At 45.7% G+C, this 21,553-nt stretch overlaps 1 protein-coding gene across 3 annotated transcripts in view; it reads right to left on the bottom strand.

Annotated features, from left to right (window-relative positions):
- The window catches only part of FGGY (FGGY carbohydrate kinase domain containing), a 327,353-nt gene that overhangs the window by 53,108 nt on the left and 252,692 nt on the right, over positions 1–21,553 (bottom strand). For all 3 annotated transcript variants that reach the window (XM_054981972.1, XM_054981970.1, XM_054981971.1), the window contains one exon: positions 10,371–10,465. In XM_054981972.1, the coding sequence (XP_054837947.1) occupies positions 10,371–10,465 (95 nt within the window). The remainder of the gene's footprint in view (positions 1–10,370; positions 10,466–21,553) is intronic.

Below are 21,553 nucleotides of genomic sequence, written 5' to 3' on the forward strand. Positions count from 1 at the left end.
AGAACTGGACTGATAGTTTCAGGTGGATAGCCATGTTGGTCTGTAGTAGAAGAGTGCGATTTGAGTCCAGTAGCACCTTAAAAACCAACAAGGTTTCCAGGTCATGAGCTTTCAAGAGTCAGAGCTCCCTTTCTCAGGTATCTGAATCTTTAAAGCTCATACCCTGAAAATCTAGTCTTTAAGATCCTACTAAAAAGCCCCGTGGCACAGAGTGGTAAGCTACAGTACTGCAACCTAAGCTCTGCTCGTGACCTGAGTTCAATCCTGGCAGAACCCAGGTTCAGGTAGCTGGCTCAAGGTTGACTCAGCCTTCCATCCTTCCGAGGTCAGTAAAATGAGTACCCAGTTTTCTGGGGGTAAAGTGTAGATGACTGGAAAAGGCAATGGCAAACCACCCCGTAAAAAGTCTGCCAAGAAAACATCGTGATGCGACGTCCCACCATGAGTCAGTAATGACTCAGTGCTTGCACAGAGGACTACACTCAACTTTTCAAAGATTCTACTGGACCCCAAACTAGACTATCTGAAGAAGGAAGCCTTGACTCTCAACTTTATACCCTGAAAATCTTGCTGGTCTCTAAGATGCCACTGGACATAAATTGTAGTGTTCAAACTGGACTGAGAATATTGAGGCAGTTAAAGGTTAAAAGGAAGAAATACAGATGAATAAATGGGCAAGATCTCATACCCAAACTAGTTAGCCAGATGGATCAATAAATGTAAGCCCCAGTATTAGGTACACCAATAACCTGAGCTACCTTGATGAGTTGGGAGATACCCTGTGGATATTCACAAGTAATGGATTGGATTTGAGGAGAAATGCTATCAACATACAAATCCGTTTATAAATCACATGCTCTCTCCACTTAACTTTGTATTCCAACTATTTTAGTGGCTCTGGTAAAATGTTGGCAGTATGTAACCACTTCCTTAGTATTCAGCTCTTAGTATACAGCTCTTCTTAGCAACTGAAGACTACCTCAAGGAAAGCTAATCATTAGGCTTCATAAGGCTTCATAATTATTAGGCTTCATAAGCACAACTGTGCTGATTTTAATGTACAGTAAACAATTAACAAAAAAGAATCTGCAGGGTTCTTGGTTTTTGTAATACAATAATCATTCTGGCCCCAAGCGTAGATACTCTTTCTGAAAGTGAGCTGTGAACACTAAAACTGGATGATTACCTAATAAGATTTTGACAAAAATCTGTAAAGACAAGCGGCCTGACTGACTCATAAACACCCAGCCCAAACCCCTGGACCTACAAGCGTGAAATTTGGGGAAGACGTTCCTTTTGTGGTGTAGAGGCTCACTGAGAAGGGGTTTTAAGAAATTCAGCCCCTAAGGGGGTAAAAAGGGGTAAAATGTGTTTCCCCATAGGGATACAGCTCTCCTGTGTGGCTGGGAGACTGCTCATCCCCCTCCCCCCGCCAACTGCCAACTCAGCCACTCTGCCCTGAGGTCATTTGCATCCCAACATCCTAAACAGTATGCAGGACACATGTAGTACTCAGGACACATTCAATGACTCCCAGTCATTGAATGTGTCCTGAGGTAAAAATACACCTCCCCTCCAGGTTTGCCAGTCTCCCTGCGGGGCCTGGCTTTCCTGAGTGGCTGGCAGGCTGATGGGTCAGCTGTGGAACTGTGTTCTGAGGTAAAAATTAGGTCAAGGAAACTGCAGACCGTTGAAGAAAGACAGTACAAGACTCCTGAAAAAGGATTTTATATAAAAGTCAGTATGGCAGCTGAGTTTTTAAATGTTCATGGGGAGATGGTGCACAACCTTTCTAGGGGTCATTTCAATGAGAACCTCTCACATGAACCTGCCAAAGGGCCCACCATACCACCACCACCCTCAGTCCAACTCCACCTCATACCTCTTGCAGCCATCATCTCTTACTGCCTCCAAGAAGCCTCCTGGCAGACGTTGTGCAAGATATACTGATGCTAAAAGGAGGAAGCAACTTAGAGATGCGGCAAAGAAATATGCACATCATACTCCTGCAGTGCACTGAGCAGCAGTGGGCAAGTACCAGCAAGTCCTGAGTCCAAGGGAAAGGTGACCATCCCTGCAGGCCTGGGCACAGTAGTGACGACCGTAGCAGCCACGATATACCCAGATATCGTCACTATCATGAAGAAGTCCATGGACAGGCTGTGCAAGTGTGCCACTCTGACCCCCAAGAAAGACAAGGCTGCCATCATTAATGAAACACAACTTAATTCCCTTGAAGGGGCAGAAATGGAGTACAGATCTGTGGACTCAGTGGTGAAAATGGATGATGTGGTCCACTACCTTGTGGAGTTTCTCAACATGCTCAACCCTCCTGGCTTCCAAGCCCACAAGCTTCTCCTCAAAGTGGGGGCTCCAAAGTGGGGGAAAACCACCAATGAGGTCTACAAAGAGGTCCTTCAGTAGAAAAATAAGGTTGTATGTATTTTTCACTTTATTTCTTGCACTACAATCTTTTCCTTTTGAAAATCTCTTCAATAAATGTTACATTCCGAAATTCACTTCATTAGTTTTAGGCATCAACAGGCTTTGCTTTATTCAAACACTTTTGTGAAGCTCGGGTACTATGCTATTATACTACAAAACCAACTCAACCCGCCCCCCCAAACCAAAAACGTTACTTATAAATATTATAACTGGATTTAAAGTAGTTAAATACCATAGCAAAGCACGGGCATCAAGCTAGTACAGCTATAAAATACAGTAATATGAATAGGATGCTTTCCTAACCTGGGGACTGTGTCTTTGTTAGTTAAAATGAGAAAAAACGTGTTCCATCTCCAAAACCTCTCTCTCTCTCTCAGAGTGTGACTAATAAAACACAGGCTTAAATCCCACTAGAGGATCTTTCCAGACAGAAGGGATTTCCATCCTTGGAGCATGACTTTCTCCCCTCCCCCTTCCACAGCAGCCCCAAATGCCCCCCAATACCTTTTCTCGGTGACAGGGTCCCAGGGACAGAATGAGGGGAGAAATGAAAGAAAATCCTCTGCTGCCTCCAGCCCACTGTTTGTAGCAGAGAAGCAATGACCAGGCGAAAGACACCTAACCCTTTTGTTTCTTCATTCATTCCCTAGCCTCCCACAGCAGCTCCAGATCCATCTCTCTGTCACATACAGATGTTTGAGACTTGGACTAGATGGAGAAGTAACTGAAGGTCAGAGGAAAAAAGTAAAGGGTGATAGAAAGATTCAGCACCCTCCCCTTGACAGCGGTTTCTTCATTACAAGAGCACTATGGCTCACTGACTCACTGGTGGGCCAGTTTGGGCGGCAGCAAGGCCAGGCCAGGGTCGGCTCCTTCTGGCTCACATGGGCCAGCAGGGGCCTATCACTGGGCCACAGCCCACCTGGTCAATCAGGAGCAGCCAGCCCAGCAGGAGGAGCGGACCCTGCACCTTTAAGGCACAGCCACTCCTTGTTGCCTTGTGCTTCTCCACGGTGCCGTGTTCCCACCTGGCTCTCCTTTCCTTTGTTGTGCTCCTACATGCATGTTGGTTGGGGTGTTTTGGATATGTTTATTTACACTGTCACAACTTTATGACAGTTTGGCATTGGGGCAGATCCATTTGGGGTTTACATGGCCTGTGTGCTGTATTTACCCATAGGAGAGATCCCCTTATGGGATCTGGGGAGTGGAGCAGGGAGTGACAAACCCAGCTCAGGGGCTGTCTGGGCATGCTCGTTCCCGGTGACAGAGGAACCACACAGAGGCATACACCCATATGCATTCCCTTTGCTGTCACTCCATGGTGCCCCCCCCTTCAGCTGGTGTCCTGAGGGGGTGAGGGGGTGATCGGCTTACAGGTGGGTCAACCGATAGGGGATCCGCATCCTATGCAGTGCCAATGCTCTTTAAAGCTGTAAGCAATAAAGTTGTGGCCTTTTATACCTCCACACATGGTTTCCGGGTCTCCTTCCTTCACCTTAACCCTCTCCCCTTAACCTGGCTGTGCAAACAACATGCCTTAGTAAAAATGAAGCAGAGGACATGTTTGGGAGATACACAATAGAGGTGGAATGTGTGGTTCCATCCTAAAAACTCATTGAAATCTGTGCAATCAATCAGGTATCAGATAATGGAAGCAAGAGAAGAATGGCCAGTACTTCTGCCCATCGAAGGTCTATTTTTATCCAGCAATCTGGATGAAATTAGGTACTGGGAGATCTTTGTACACCAAGTGAGACAGTGACTTACTAATATTCTATCTCTCAATCTCACTTCCTCATCTTAAAGCATGTAATAACTTCTTCTACAAACTGAAGTGGATAGTCTTACCTATGACCAGCATTAAAAAAAGTTGTGGAGAATGATGATAGCATGTGGTCACCAAATATTTATACAGATATCACCAAAGATTTCAAATCTAATATTAACTCAGTAGAATACTGAGTTAGCATCCAGGTGTGTGCCAATTATTTCTACAGAGCAACAAACCATCTATGAAAAAAAAATCTCAAATTTGCCAAATAGGAGACAGGTGGTTTGTTTTGCAGCATGTCTAGGAAAGAAGATCTATGACTATGAAGTTATAAGAGGCAGAAGACAGGGCTGGGAAATATGAAAAGAAAAACAAATAGCAAAATATATGTTCAGTTAGGATTTTTTCCCTTTCCTGAGACTCAAAAGATAATCCAGAGATTAAAAAGGGAGAAATTTAGTTCCTTTTGAGCTTTGTATGTGAAAGGGTGAAGTGTGCCCATGGTTTAATTTTCTTTTGCTATGGGATACTGGGGTGAGGAGGTAGAACTTACAGAGGTAAAAGAAGATAAAACAAAGGCAGTCTGACGACTTTGAAAAGCCAGGCACTGGGGATGAGTGACTCCTATAATTTCTTACTGGGTAGAATTACCTAAAGGTGATGTTTTCAAATTAAAGTTTTATACTCACTTAAAAATCTAGCAAGTTAGACTGCAAAATTTAATATAGCTAATTTTCAGATAAGTTGGAGGTACATTTTTCACATGCAGGTGTTGAGGTGCTACACTAATTTTTTTTTGTCAAATTCTGCTAGTTCTGTCTGAATTCCATCTCCTATCTCTGCCATGCTAGTTTCCAATTCAGGGGGAGGGGGAGAGAAGTACGCTATTGCTAGGGGATGAATGAGCAACCATCAGCTTCTTTGCTCTGCTAAAAGCATCAGGTTCCTAGTCCTGAACATGCTCATTAATGTGTATGGAAGAAGGGACAACTAGCAAATTCCCACTGGAGGCTCCTAAAGCATCAGCTAAGGGTCCTGGTCCTTATGACTGACTCTCTCTTTTACATTAATCTCAATTTCAATCATCATTGCACAAGATGTCGTTGATATTAAGGGTCTAACTTAGGCTTGCTATCCCCCACCCACAGTCACCTGTCCCCTGGCTGGCAGGGGGAAGATAGATGTGGGAACAGGGTACTGGGGGCAAAGTGCACTCCCACATGCTCTGAGCGCCCCTGCATGCATCGTGCCAGTAATGATGTCATTCCTGGAATGATGTGGAAATAATGGGTTGTGCTGGGGGCCAACTGAGTGAAAATCAGCCCCAAATTTAGCATTTGGGAGCAATTTTCACTCAATCAGTCTCCAGAGTGACCTATTACTTCTGCATTGCACCAGTAAGTTCCCCATCATGCGACTCATTCCCCTGTACCCCACATCCCGTGAGTGGCAATCCTAGTCTAACTATACAAGATGTTGAGGGATTCATGATCAGATATTCCTAGTAGTTTTTAAACAGTAATAACAGACAAGCAGTATCCCAGTGGATCAGAGCTGTACAAATCAAGGTAACTAATCACCTACTGCAATTTATCAAGTCAAAACTACACGTTCTTTTCATCTTTTGGCTACTCCTTTTCCCTCTTAACAACATGGCAGGGAGTAGGGAAGTGGATTGGTCTACACAAGTAGAATAGTTATCCCATCTACCCCTGGCTGCATCGCCCCAATATTTTAAAAAATGGAAAGATCTGATTATGAATCTTCCAGGATTATGAATCTTCATAATTAGACCTTCAGGGTGGTAATACAGATATGCTTAATAACAGTAACAAAAAGGAGGAGATATATGATATTTAGGAAGAAAGTCCTCTTAATACATATTTCAAACCTTTTTCTTTGTTCACTTTTATAAATCAGATAATGATACAAATATAATATTTGGAAAATTCTATCATTAAACATTTTTAAGAACGTAGCCAAGCACATTTACTTGGAAGTACATTCTGTTCAAATCAGTGGGATCACAGCATTATGCTGTGATTTTAGACATATGTTTTAGACATATGTGCCTGCACAGGGAATCAGTGCCCTAAAGAACAGTTGCTGATTTCCTTGCACTTTGGACTACCATATATGTAAAAAATCTGTAGTGCACAACAGGTACATATCTGAATTCAGCCCTACTGCTAAGTAGATGTGCTTAGAAGGATTTTTCAATACAAGAGACAGGCAGCATCCTCACTGTAATCCTATTGCAAATGATTACCAGTATTTGTCTTATACAGTGCTCTAAGGGCTAATCTACTCATAAAGCTGGGAATTCATCATTAGATCCCCTAATGTGTAATTTACACTTAAAAACCAGTTGCAGTCAGGCCTGATATGAATCAGAGCCATGTCCCCAGGGAAGGGTGTGCTGGACCAGGAAGCTAAAAGCAGCAGAGGAGGCCATTTCCAATGGAAGAAATGGGGATGAGGCAAAACACATCTTCCTTAGCATGAGGCCACAATCCGCATTGCTGTCCTTCTCCCTGTTCTCCCATGACTGCTCTAACAATCTCTGTTTATCTGTTTATCTATTTATCTACAGCTATCTCTCAGCAGCCTAATGCAGCAAAGCTATAATGATTGCACTTCAAAATGAAATAAAGAATTTACTCTCTGCCCATATCTATCTTTCAATCAATTCTCATAAATCCATAATACTAAAAAAAAAAAAGATGAGAAAATTCAAGCAGGAATTTGTTTATTCATCTGAGCACTGCCACAACATCAGCAATCCAAGGCATGTTGATCAAAAGCATTTCCCACTGAATTCAACAGGACTTGTTTGTGTTCAGGTAAGTGTGTACATTAGCAGCTAGAAAAGCCCACATAGCCCCATCTCATTACAGCTTGGAAGCTCTAATGAAAGAAGAATCAGTAGGGACATTAGTAGGCTCTAATAAAGAAAGAATTAGTAGGCACATTGATGAACTAAAGCTATTGAGGAAGACTCAGCATGGGTTCTGTAAGGGAAGATCTTGTCTCACGAACCTGTTAAGAGTTCTTTGAGGGAGTGAACAAACATGCGGACAAGGGGAAATCAATAGATGTTGTCTACCTGGACTTCCAGAAAGCTTTTGATGAAGTTCCTCATCAAAGGCTGCTAAGTAAGCTCAATAGTCATGGGGTAAAAGGACAATTCCTCTGGTGGATCAAAAACTGGCTAATGAATAGGAAACAGAGAGTGAGTATAAATGGGCAATATTCACAGTGGAGGGTGGTAAGCAATGAGGTACTGCAGGGCTCAGTATTGGGTCCGGTGCTTTTTAACTTGTTCATTCATGATTTGGAGTTGGGAGTAAGCTGTGAAGTGGCTGTTTGCTGATGACACTAAATTGTTCAGGGTGGTGAGAACCAGGGAGGATTGTGAGGCACTCCAAAGGGACCTGTCAAGGCTGGGTGAGTGGACGTCAACGTGGCAAATGAGGTTCAACATGGCCAAGTGCAAAGTAACAGCTGGTCCAGAATGCTGGTCCAGTGCAAATTAACAGCTGGTCCAGAATGTAGCGGCACACATCCTTACCGGAATGCCAATCCGAGCGCACATTCATCCTGTGCTGTGCCAGCTGCACTGGCTCCCAGTGGAATTCCGGATCCGGTTCAAGGTGTTAACCTTGGTGTTTAAAGCCCTTCACGGACTGGGACCTGAATACCTGTGGGACCGCCTCTTCCATTACATCCCCTGCAGGGTGTTGCACTCTGCAGACAAGCAACTCTTGGTGGTCCCCAGCCTGAAGGACATCCGTCTGGCCTCAACCAGGGCCAGGGCTTTTTCTGCCCTGGCCCCAGCCTGGTGGAACGCTCACCCGCTGGAGATCCAGGCCCTGCAGGACCTGTTACAGTTTCGCAGGGCCTGTAAAACAGAGATGTTCCGCCGGGCCTTTGGCTGAGTGCCAGTGGGTGTCCTCCTTCTTCCATCTAAGACCACCACTTCTTCTGGGGCTGCCCTCGGCCATCTGCTATGCCCATATACGGACTCCCAATATTTGTTTAAATAGCCTGCTCCTGGTCTATTTTAATGACTTTTTAAAAATTATTATTGATTTTATGTTTTTGTGACTTTTAATGCATTTTTGAATGCTGTTAGCCACCCTGAGCCCATCTGTGGGGAGTGCGGGGTATAAATCAAATCAAATAAATAAATAAAATAAATAATGTACAGTGGGGCCAAAAATCCCAAATATAAATACACAATGATGGGGTCCAAACTGGTGGAGACTGACCAAGAGAGAGATCTTGAAGTCGTGGTGGTGGATAACTCACTGAAAGTGTTGATAAGAATGTGTGACGGCAATAAAAAAAGGCCAACGCTATGCTGGGGATTATTAGGAAGGGAATTGAAAACAAATCAGCTAGTATCATAATGCCCATGTATAAATCAATGGTACAGCCTCATTTGGAATACTGTGTACAATTCTGGTCACCACACCTCAAAAAAGATATAGCACTGGAAAAAGTGCAGAAAAGGTCAACTAGAATGATTAAAGGGATGGAACACTTCTCCTATGAAGAAAGGTTAAAGCGCTTGGGGCTCTTTAGCTTGGAGAAACGACCGAGGGTTGACATGATAGAGGTTTACAAGATTATGCACGGGATACAGAAGGTAGAGAAAGAAGTATTTTTCTCCCTTTCTTGCAATACAAGAACTCGTGGGCACTCAATGAAATTGCTGAGCAGTCAGGTTGGAACGGATAAAAGGAAGTACTTCTTCACTCAAAGGGTGATTAACACATTGAATTCACTGCCTCAGGAGGTAGTGGAAGCTTCAAGCATAGACAGCTTCAAGAAGGGATTGGATAAACATATGGAGCAGAGTTCCATCAGTGGCTATTAGCCACAAGGTATAGATGGAACTCTCTGTCTAGGGCAGTGAAGCTCTGTATTCTTGGTGTTTGGGGGGGCCATCAGTGGGAGGGCTTCTAGTGTCCTTTCCCCACTGGCAGACCTCCTGAGGACACCTGGTTTTTGGCCACTGTGTGACACAGAGTGTTGGACTGGATGGGCCATTGGCCTGATCCAACATGGCTTCTCTTATGTTCTCTTATGTTATTATGAAGCTAAGCAGGATCAGTACTTGGATGGGGGACAACCATGGAAGACTGGGTCTGCTATCTACTTCTGCTCATCTCTCACCTTGAAAATTCCATGAGGTGCAACTTCATGGGGTCACCATGAATCAGTTGCAATTTGATGGCACACTTTACCTTCACAGCCAAAGAGGAACAAAATCAATTTTCTCTTCAGTAAAGAGGATATTGTTCTGAAGTGGGAATTCTCTTACTACAGAGGCACTAAAGGAAGCAAAATATTCTCCTCTTAGGCAGTACATTATCCATAAACAACTATAGAAGCTGACTTCTGAGGTAAATATGTATAACACAAATGTGTGTTGTTAAAATATTGTAAAGAAATTCAGGAGAGAAATCCTTTGTGAGAAGAAACAATGAATACAATTTCAAGATGGCCACTATCACATTTTCAGGAAACAGCATTATTTTAAAACAATAAGTGCCCAATGAAGGAAATTGTCTAGCTATTCCTGACTTGGCCAACATGGAAAAGCAGAAACTTTACCATTTAATTTGGAAAAATGAGAAATCCCAAATGACATAAACGTACTTTAACAACTTCAATAGCATTATGCCACTAGTCACTGAAAATGGTTACAGCTTCAGCTGCACATTTTATTGTTTGCTGTAAGCAACAAACAAACTTCAAACACAGTGCAAGTCAGTCCATGAGTCATGTGGAAAAACCTTTGAATGGCTGCTATTTTTCAAGCACAGAAATATAGAGGCCTGTATAATATACATATATATATATATATTCCATACAAAATCTGTCTGGAAAAATTAATTCAGTTGCTAATCAACTTAATGGTGAAGTCTTTCAGCTGAGTTTCTCTTCCTTGAACAACTAGGTCCTGTTTTGCCCATATGTGTATAAGCCATCTTCTTATTTAAGCTGAAAAGACCAACCTAATAAACAGATGTCTGAAAGCATTTGATTCGGTTATGAATGGAAATGTCAATTGATAATGTGCATAATGTAAGACATAAAAGTGCAAAAGTCAAGTTTTTACATCCAGATCTTCCATGATTACCTTCAGAGAAGCAAAATCTTTAGAAGCACAAGCTCCAAGAATAGCAGCACCCATTAGAACAGACTCCACTTCTTGAGCCAGGACAACAGGCATACCTAGACAAAGATAACACCTTTTTCAGAGTGTCCAGAGTGGAGATAATATTAAACAGAATAATTAGAAGCATTTACCATAAAGTTAAAATATTAATAAATTTAAAAACGAAGTGTGAGGAAGAAGGGGAGAGGATTTTTCCTTAAAGTAACTGCCAAGGGTTAAAAACATGATACATCAAGCATAACCAATTCCCAACCACACAAAACACAAACATTGGAACAAACATTAAAAGTGAAGTGAAAAAAAACAAAGCCATAGAGAAGATGGGAAGTATAGAAGCCAATAAGAAACTTGCTGGAACTAAGCAGTAGAAAGGCCTTAACAGGAAGGAACACTCCAGAATCTAGTACCTTCAAAAAGGGCAATGCTCTATCCCTTAGCAGATTATCAATAGCTGCTAAAATCTTTAAACTACTAGAAGACAGCACAGACGTGAAAGGCTTCATGGCTTTGTGAGAACTCCTTCCTCAATACTATCAGAAGGGGATGATTTGCCATATCAGCAACCACACTACCACAGTAGTACTTTGCTCCAGTTCTCCCATAACCTATCTATGTCTTTTTGTGAGTTTCAGATTGTTGTGTCACCAATAGGTTCACAGAATGCAAACTTGAAAAACAACATGAAATAAATAAGCACTGAACATTTGTAGGTGAACACAAAACATCCTCCATTAGCTTTCCAGAAGTATCTCATAATACAGATTTTGAAATCTCTTACATCTTATTCAGTGTCTACAGGAATAATCCTTGATGAATGATCCTTTAACCTACTGCTTACATTAAGTATAACAGAATGAATATTTTTACCAAATTTAATTTTTCTGTTTTATGTTCCTGAGAGGCAAAGTTTACACAGTTCTCAAGTGAACATGCAGTCTTTATGACTGTGTGTTGATTGCTGTCAGGCAAACACAAGGTTCCTAATACTACCATCACCTTGTAACATTGAAGTGCGGCCAAGGGAACATTAAAATGGGGAAGTCCCTTCTCCTGTCCATATTCCCTTATCTCCCACAAAAAAAACTTTCCCCTATGGGTCATTTTTGCTTGTTTTGTTTTCTTTCCAGTCAGTCAAACCAAAATTAAGCTCAGTACAGAATATGCATGGATCAACTCTGCATGCTCTTGATGACAAAAATTTTTTTACACAGAGTTGCTTAAATTTAACAGAATACTAAATTAAGAACTGAGTTTACATCTGGTGCTTTTAAAATGTACTTTTAAACTTGGTTGCTTGTTTTCAATTCAGCAAGTGCTTCACAATGAATGCATTCATTTTAGCACTTAACAATACAAATCTGAGGCTTTTAAGTGGCCTAAGAAATTATCTACTGGTAGCCTGCATAATTGGCTAATGGGTGCTTATATTTTACTGTAATATATTCAGATCTTTCCTGTCTTTTCCTGGAAGAATAAGAGATTGATACAGGAATGCTAACTATTTTATCTGATAGATTTTAATGAGGGCAGGGGAACCAAGAGTATTTTACTCAGATGAACTCTGACATCCCGTCAGTCACAGTTCCCTACAAACAGGGAGAATTCTAAGACGGCAGAAAAGCCTCTTTGTCTTACATCGTGCCTGGCTATTAGATATAGTCAAAGGACCCCAGTTTAAAATTCAATCAGAATTATCTATTAATAGATCTTTAATTTTAGACATCAGAAAGTAACTCTAATTTTAATGGCTACTTAAATTAGTTAAGAGAAGGTGTGGACTTGATAAAATCTTGTCTAACAAATAGAAAGCACCACTGTGGCAATAGCCTGCACACAGATATAGCCTAGGTCAAGACCTTGTATCATTTAGTTCACTCTTTCTGCTTCCATTACACATAATTACATAATGCTGATTTTCATCTTTCTTCCTGCATCAAGGTAGGAAGTCTGGCTTGATATTCAAATGATGCAAATCTGCATGCTAAATACCCTGAAACCAAGCTTTAAACTTGATCTAAACCATATTGACTCATATGTTCTTTTAACAATTACTCTTGTGAGGGTTTCTCTTTCCATTCTGCTCTTCCTTCCAGGCTTTAGAATGAAACAAAGATGTTTTCTGCAAGTTAAAAACATGCACTACATTGTTCAAAACTGTGCAGCATTAAAGCTGAGTGTAGATGAATCTGATGCCTCTTTTTGCAAACATATAATTTGTTATGAAGACTTTTGACTAGAGAGCCCAAGATAGTGCAACACAAAGATGCATACATTATGCTCAGTTAACTAAGAACTTAAGACCCCTGCTGGATCAGACCAGTGGTCCATCTAGTCCAGCATCCTGTCTTACACAGTGGCCAACCAAAAAGAGTACAGAAGCTAAGTCCTTCCCCTGATGTTGCCTCCTGGCACTGGTATTCAAGGTTCAATGCTTCTGAATCAGGTGGTTCCCTTTAATCACCATGGCTAGTAGCCACAGATAAACCTCCATGACTCTTTGTAATCCCCTTTTAAAACTGCCTAGACTGTGTCTAATCACCTTCTGGTGGTTATAATGTTTGAACACTGAGCCCCAGGGAAACCTGCCAGCTAAAGATCTGGATTGCCCAAACTGATTATGCAAATTGATTTCATAACTGATTAAATTATTGAATTACTATTAAGGCTGGTCGCTTCGGGTTTCTCTTCGGGTAAAGTTACCTGAAGTGACCTGCTTCGTGTAGCTTCGGAATTTCCCGAAGCGGGGCCAGCAAGATGGCTGCGCTTCGGAAATACCGAAGCTAAGCAACCCGAAGCGATTCGTGTCGCTTGGGCTCCCATCGCCGTAATTTTTTTTTTAAAGCAGGGGAAGGGTTTTGCTTGCTGCTGCTGATCTCCATTGCCGGCTGCTGGCAATTGCAAGGAGCCGTCAATGGAGATCAGCAGCAGCAAGCAAAACCCTTCCCCTGCTTAAAAAAAAAAGGCAACGTTTTGAAGCCTATTCAAGGCTTCCAGCTCCGGCTTTGGAGAGGGGAGGGGGAGGAGTAGTGAGTGACTCACTCTAACCTCTTCCTTCCCCCTCCTATCCCTGAAAAAGTGGCGGGAGTTTTTGCTTGCTGCTTGATCTCCATTGCCAATGCAAGCATCAAGCAAAGTCTGCAAACAGTGCAAACCTGCACATTTGGAAAGATTCTTTGCACTGTTTGCAGACTTTGCAATGAGTGCAAGGGGGAGGAGGGGTTAGGAGTGGCCAATCCTGCAGTAGCATTCTCCTTCCAGCCCAGCCAATGGGGATTCTCTGGAAGTAGAGTGCCTTTTTTAAAATGCTGCAGTGCAGGGCTATACATTGGAGGCTTCCCTTTAGGAATCTTCCAATTTACCCTGATATTGACAGAGTGGCTTGCCTGGACAGAAATTGGAAGAGGAGGACCCTGCTGCGGAGCGCTGCTGACTGGCCCTGCATCTCACTGGTAAGTGAGTCCCACTGACTCACAGGATTCTTTGATCTTTGGGGGAGGGGGTGGTTGGGGGCCAATGGGTTTGGGAAAGGATTTGTTTTAAGTTTGCATTTTATTTTTATTTTTTAAATTTAACAGTGGCTTCCCAGGGGCAGACTCATGCCAAGTCCTGGTGTGTGCCAAGGCTTTGGCCTAGGTGGTGGTGGGGGGCGGGTTTAACTTGAAGCTGGCCCACTGCTGCTCTGTTTAAAGTTTTTTTAAAAGTTTTAAAGTTTTTTTACCTTTCATTTCTACAGTGGGTGGCTTCCCTGGTGTGTGCCAAGGGTTTGGCCTAGTTTTTTACTCTGGCTTCCACACTTTGGGACTGAGGGGTTAGAATTTAGAAGTAGTTTTTAAAGAGTTAATATACTTATTTAATAACCAGTTTCCATTCTGCTCTTTCCTAGACTGAGAGACTTGAGAGACTCCCGCTGCTGCTGTGGCTGGTCGAGCATCTCGTCTCTGCAGTCTTGCTGTGGAGGAGGACTTCCCCCGTTGAATTCCTGCCTGTCGCCTGACCATCGCTGGACTGCAGGAGTGGTGAGCGAGTCAGTGACTCACAGGGTTTTCTCAGGGGGGTTGTCTTGGTGGGTGTGGGGAGGGGAGGGGAGGATTAAGGGCTTGTCTGGGTGGGAGTGAATTTTTTTCAGAATTTTTTCTTGATTCATTTTTACTGTTGTTGGTTGGGGGAGGGGGTTTGTACCTGTTTAAAGTATTTTAAGTTTTCTTGGGGGGATTGCCTTGGTGGGTGTGGGGAGGGGAGGGGAGGATTAGGGGCTTGACTGGGTGGAAGTGATTTTTTTTAAAAAATTAATTTTTTTCTACATTTGGTGTGTGTGTGTGGTTAGAGGGGGGGAGTGTTTCCTGGTGTGGGTGTGTGTGAGTGTCTGTGTGTCTGCCCCAAACTAAGATTTTAAAAGGTTAGGGGGGGAGGAGGAGTGTTTCCTGGTGTGTGTGTGTGTGTGTGTGTGTGTGTGTGTGTGTGTGTGTGTGTGCCCCAAGCTAAGATTTTAAAGGGTGGGGGGGAAGAGGAGTGTTTCGTGGGTGTGTGTGTGTCTTCCCCAAGCTAAGATTTTAAAGGGTTGGGGGGGAGGAGGAGTGTTTCCTGGTGTGTGTGTGTGTGTGTGTGTGTGTGTGTGTGTGAGTGTCTGCCCCAAGCTAAGATTTTAAAGGGTTGGGGGGGGGAAGAGGAGTGTTTCCTGGTGTGTGTGTGTGTTTGTGCGTGTCTGTGTGTCTGCCCCAAGCTAAGATTTTTGAGGGTGGGGGGGAGGAGGGGTTTTCCCTGGTGTGTGTGTGTGTGTGTGTGTGTGTGTGAGTTTGTCTGCCTCAAACTAAGATTTTAAAGGGTTAGGGGGGGGAGGAGGAGTGTTTCCTGGTGTGTGTGTGAGTGTCTGTGTGTCTTCCCCAAGCTAAGATTTTTAAGGGTTGGGAGGGGGAGGAGGGGTGTTTCCTGGTGTGTGTCTGTGTGTCAGCCCCAAGCTAAGATTTTAAAGGGTTGGGGGGGCCGGGAGAGGAATGTTTCCTGGTCTGTGTGTGTGTGAAAGAGTTTTAGTGTAGGGTCAGGCAGGGGGCTGTGGGGTCTCGGTTCTAATTTACTTTGCTGTTGTTTCTGGGGCTGGGCCTGAGTTGATTTCAGTTTCATTATTTGTCTTGCTTCTTAGCTCTCTCTGTTTGTGCGTGTGATTGTGTGTGTCTCTGTGTTGGGTTGTTTAAGGGTTCTGGGTTCTAATTTACTTTGCTGCTTTACTGGGGCTGGGGCTGAGTTAATTTCAGTTTCATTAATTTAATTTGCTTCTTAGGTCTCTCTATTTGTGTGTGAGATTGTGTGTGTCTGTGTGTAGGGTAGGTAAAGAGTACTGGGGGCTTGCTTGGGAGTTGAGGGAGTTTTTATTGTTTGTGTTGTTGTAGGTTGTAAAGCAGAGTTTTTGTATAACTTTAAGATTTAAATAGTTGACTGTAGTTAGGTAGGCATTGTGGTAGGCTTCTCTGATTGTAAAATTTTGCCCTCCTTAATAATTTGTTAGGGAATCAAGGTTAGTTCTCCCCATTGAATAGGGTTAAGTAGAAAGACTTAGGTAGAGTTAGGTTTCATATACACACACACACACACAAATAGGCTGCCCATAGTACCTCCTTAAGTAGGATTTTCCTGCCCATATCTGGCACCCTTGGATCCAGGCCGGGCACATTAGTTGCAGTAGGCTTTCCTTTACCTTCGGATTTAGGGCCAGCTTAATTCCTGAACAGGAATTTAGCTGTTCAGCAGGTTTAGGTTGCCCAAAATAAATAGGGTTGTTTAAAAAGAAATTGTGCTGACCACCTCCAATAGAACTAGGGCCAAAGGGAAAGACAGACTTAGAAATAGTTAGGTAGATTAGGTTACTGAAAAACAGTTTTCTTTTTGGGGTTAGCTTAGGTTTAGGTTTAGGGAATGGCTGATAGGAAAGGTGAGAGGGGCCCCAGGGGAAAGGCCACAGGCAAAGCTAGAGGGGTGGAGGGGAGGGGGAGGGGGATTGCAGCGATGTTCCCCCCACTTGAGCGGAGGAGGCCCTCCCCTGCGCTGCTGCCGTTCACTGGCCTGGCTCCCAGTGACAGGGTTCGCAAGGCCCTCTTTCCTGAGGCAGCTGCTGGAGGGCCACCCCCAACCCAGGTGTTTCAGGTAGGGGGTGATGGCACTGGGCAGGGGCCTGCTGCTGAGGCTCCCCCATCTCCAGAAGTTGAGACCCAGCTTCTTGAGGAGGGGCAGCATGTGGTATCTCCTGGGATGGACGAGGGGCACATGACTTTCCCTGCCCACTCGCTCACCCCAGGGACCTGTAGGATGTTGGAGGAACTGCAGGAGGAACCCCCTACTGGGCGGTCCTCCCCTGTTTTCTCTGAGGCCAGCAGCATGCCTCTCATGGCTGTGCAGGAGGGGAGGGAGCTGGAGGAAGAGGAAGAGAGTGTGGTGGAAGAGCCCACATCTCAGCCCCTTCAGCCTCTTCCATCCCCAACTGCCCGGCCGAGAGTGGGACACAGTGTGTCCGGCCAGAGCACCTCACAGGAGGTGCCTGCTGAGGGGCCCGTAAGCGCTTCCCATGTGAAGCATGGGGGGCCCATCAGCTCCGAAATCTGGAAGCACTTCCAGAGAACGGAGGACCCCAGATTTGCCCAGTGCCAGCACTGTAGGCAGCGTATCAGCCGTGGCAGAGATGTCAACTATCTCACCACGTCTGGGATGAGGAACCATCTGAAGAGGCAACACCAGCTGGTGCTTCTTCGGGGGGAGAGTTTGAGTGGCACCGCACGGCTGCCAGCTAGCCAGAGGGAGGCAGGCTCCCCTGGTGCTCCCCCCCCCCAAGAGTTCCTGTAGGGCAGGGAGGCCAAGCCTCTCTGCCGGAGATGCCTGGTAGGTTGGGCCCTACTGTGCTCCAAGAGGGGATCCAAAGGGCGAGCCAGCGCATGACGCGCCATATTGCCAATCTGATTGCCCAGAAAGGCCATCCATTCGCCATAGTGGAACAACTCTCTTTCTGGGAGATGCTCCAGGGTATTGTTCCCTGGTACAAGATCCCTGCTCGCACGACGATGAGCAGGACCGTGTTGCCCTAGTTTTACAGGGCTGCCAGGGACCACGTGAAGGCACATTTGTCCCGGGTTGTCAGGAGAACTGTGCACTTCACGTCAGATATCTGGACCAGCTCCAGTGGGCAGCACTCGTACCTTTCGCTTACTGCTCACTGGTGGGAAACAGAGGAGCTTCTGGGTGGGGGTGGGGTTACTAGTACAGTTAGGCGTAGGGGGATGCAAGAGTGCCGGGCCGGCTACTGCAAGACCTTGCTCCATGTCGAGGCTCTCGACATCTTGCACACGGCGGTTAACATCGCGACCGTCCTCAGGAGACAATTGGAAGACTGGGTAGGCCAGGGACCCGCCACCATGGGATGCATGGTGACGGATGGTGGTCGCAACATGAGGGCAGCGGCACAAATGGTGAGCCGCGAGCGCATTTACTGTGTGGCTCACCTCCTTCACCTAGTGGTGAAGGAAGCGCTAGAGGTGGGCTCCAATGTGGAATCCATGGACATCGGGGCTCGTGACTTCCAGTCTCTCCTCCAGAAATGTCGGAGGTTCACGAGCCACTTCACACGCTGTGTGTTAGCCATACGCGAACAGCGCCTGAAGCAAGTCGTCACAGGCGTGCCAGAGCATCGCATCATTGGTGATGTTAGCACACGCTGGAACTCCACCTGTGCCATGCTGGCGCGTTTGGCGGAGTAGGAGGCCGCACTCCAGGCGTGGCTCTCGGAGAGCCACACTGTGAGTCAGGTGAGTGAGTTCAGCCAGGAGGATTGGTTCACCCTTGCCCAGACAGTGGATGTCCTCAAGCCCTTTGAAGAATTCAAAGTCTCGTCAGACGGTCTCATCAGACACGGCGACTCTGGGTCTAGTCATTCCTCTGGTGCACATGCTCCAGAGTTCAGTGGCCCCCTTTGTGGACCCAGACACACAACGTGCTGACATTACTCTAGTGGTGCGTGCGCTCGTGAGGAGGCTGCAGCAGGGCATAGATGCCAAGCTAACGCCTCTCACGAAGAATGCGTTGTACATGTTGGCGACCATGTGCGACCCACGCATAAAGGGCACTTTCGCCGAGCGGGACGGGAACCTCACCAAAGCCAGAGACAGCCTCTGTCTGCAGGTGAGGCGTAAGCAGGCCAGGAGGGGACGCCTGTCTTCAGAGGGGACAGGAGAGGAGCCTGGCCCTTCGGCGGGTCCCTCTCATGCCCCCTCTGAGCGGGGTCCCCCCGTGGCCACCGCCGGAATGTCTGTGGAGATGGACATGCTCCGGCGGCCCCTCGGCCCCTCAGGGAACATGAGTCGCGTGAGAGAGCCGGATACGGCAGAGGCAGTGGTCAGGGACTACCTTGCGGAGCCCTGCGAGTTGCTCTCCACCGATCCGCTCAGCTACTTGGCCAAGAAGGAGGCAGTCTGGCCGGACCTCTCCTTCGAGGCGCAGCGGCTGCTCTCATGCCCTCCATCGAGTGTGGAGAGTGAGCGCGTCTTTTCATATGCGGGTGACATTGTCAGCCCACATCGCTCTTGCCTTCTCCCATGGACAGTTGAGCAGCTGACCTTCCTGAAGGTCAACTCTCGTCTGTTCGATTTCTCAGGACTGGACTTCCAGAGTGATTGAGGTGAGCCCTCCTTGTGGCCTGCATCCTCTGTGAGTCCAATCCTTTGCAATCACGCTCTTCCCAATACAAAACCCATTAGATGTAGTTAAAACCGGCCAGGAGGAGGAGGGTGGGTCCCAATGGCAAAGGACACCCCGCAATTTGGCTTCCTCCCCCTTTTATAAAAAAGAATTAAAAAAAAACGCATAACTATCACTTACTCCAAGGGAACAAATTTATTCTGAAAAATAAAAATAACATGCCTGAGAGCTGTTGATTGCCACTGGAGGGGGGACATAGGTTAGGTAGGGACTGGTTAGGCTAGGATGACTCTGCTGGGTTTTTTGAGGGGGGTTGTTTCAAGTTGTTTAAAATGTTTATGTTTAAGGGGTGGGGTGGGTTTGGAGTTGGGGCTTGTTGGGCTTATGAGGAAGGGTGCCAGCTAATGATGAAGGCTATGTCACTGTGTTTCACAGATGTTTTCTGTTTCATTCTGAAGCTGGCAGGGAGTGGGGGGGGGGCACTCTGCAGCCGTGTGGTCCACATATGCCATTGTGTTAAACTTGTGGCTAGGTACTGTTCTGCACTGTGGTGTTTCCCCCACTGGCTGAACTGTAATCCTAGCTGCAGGAAATGACAATGGTTCAGCTGGACTAAGTTGAGAGACTGTCCCCCCGGTCACTTTGCATTGGGACGGAGGAATGGATATTTGTTTGTCCTCATGCTGTTTAAAAGCCAAAAATAAAGTTTTTTTCAAGCAATTGTATGTGTGTGTGTGTGTGTGTGTGTGTGGCTGCGATGCCCTTTGTGTTGTGTTCATGCTGTGTAACTTGAATCACAACAGGAAATAAAGATTTTTTGCATGCAGCTGTGTTTTTCAGATTTTCTGGTGTGTAGTGAGTTGTGTTCCTTTGGGGTGGGTGGGCGGCTGCGATGCCGTTGGTGTTGTGTTCTTGCTGTGTAACTTGAATCACAACAGGAAATAAAGATTTTTTGCATGTAACTGTGTTTTTCAGATTCTCTGGCGTGTAGTGAGTTGTGTTCCCTTGGGGTGGGGTGTGGGAATGGTATGCTGTGTCACACTACTGTGCCTTTTTTCTGTATTTGAAGGTTGAAAAATAAAGATTTTAAACTTTATTCATAGATCCAGAGGAGTTAGCCGTGTTAGTCTGTAGTAGCAAAATCAAAAAGAGTCCAGTAGCACCTTTAAGACTAACCAATTTTATTATAGCATAAGCTTTCGAGAATCAAGTTCTCTTCATCAGATGCCTGATTTTGATCAGGCATCTGATGAAGAGAACTTGATTCTCGAAAGCTTATGCTATAATAAAATTGGTTAGTCTTAAAGGTGCTACTGGACTCTTTTTGATTAAACTTTATTCAGTGTGTGTTTGTGGTTTTGTTCTTTAGTATTAGGTTAGTTCCCCTCATAGGGAACAATGGGGATGGCTGGCCAGCCCTCTCTGTAGGTGGTGGGGGAATTTTGGGTAGGGTGTCTGTGGTTCAGGTGTGTTTTCACAGGGACAAGCTTGCACTCAGGAGTGTGCCCTCCATTATAGCACCCCTGAGATGTGCATAATTGCCCTGGGAAAGAGAGTTTAAAAGTTCCCATCATAGGGAACAATGGGAGATGGCTGGCCAGCCTGCTCTTGGGGTAGGGGGAAAGTGCGGGGATGTTGGGGAGGGTGTCTTTGGGGCTGTGTGGGGCTGTTGGGGTTTTTGGGCTAGCCCCCTCCCAAATGGCCCCCCAAAGTCGGAGCAGGTTGAGCCTTGGTGGGGGGTGAGAGGACAGGTGGGAGGAGGGCCTCTCAGGGTTGGGGGCATTTTGCATGCAAAATGCCACCCCTAGCCACACAAGCCTCTTCGATTCCCCCACCATAGGATCTAATGGAGAAAAGGAGGGGGGCTAAGGGCAGCTTCTTTGGGAGGCCATAAAATGGCCCCCAAAGTGGAAGCAGGTTGAGCCTTGGTGGGGGGTGGGAGGACAGGTGGGAGGAGGTCCTCTCAGGGTTGGGGGCATTTTGCATGCAAAATGCCACCCCTAGCCTGACAAGCCTCTTCTCCCCCCCTCATAGGATATAATGGAGAAAAGGAGGGGGGCTGAGGGCAGCTTCTTTGGGAGGCCATAAAATGCCCCCCCAAAGTGGGAAGAGGTTGAGCCTTGGTGGGGGGTGGGGGAACAGGTAGGATGAGGTCCCTTGAGGGTTGGGAGCATTTTGCATGCAAAATGCCACCCCTAGCCACACAAGCCTCTTCATTTTTTCCCCATAGGAAATAATGGAGAAGGTGAGGATAGGCGTACCTTCTTTGAGGGGCCATAAAATGGCCCCCCAAAGTGGGAGCAGGTTGAGACTTGGTGGAGGGTGGGAGGAAAGGTAGGAGAAGGGGCCCTGAAAGTTGGGTGCATTTTGCTTGCAAAATGCCACCCCTAGCAACCTAGAAAGGTTGCCTGTTTTTCCCATAGGGAATAATGGCAAATGGAGGAGGATGGGGGTACCGTCTTTAGGGGGCC

This window comes from Eublepharis macularius, chromosome 5 (assembly GCF_028583425.1).
Source record: "Eublepharis macularius isolate TG4126 chromosome 5, MPM_Emac_v1.0, whole genome shotgun sequence".
Classification (NCBI taxonomy): Eukaryota; Metazoa; Chordata; class Lepidosauria; order Squamata; family Eublepharidae; genus Eublepharis; species Eublepharis macularius.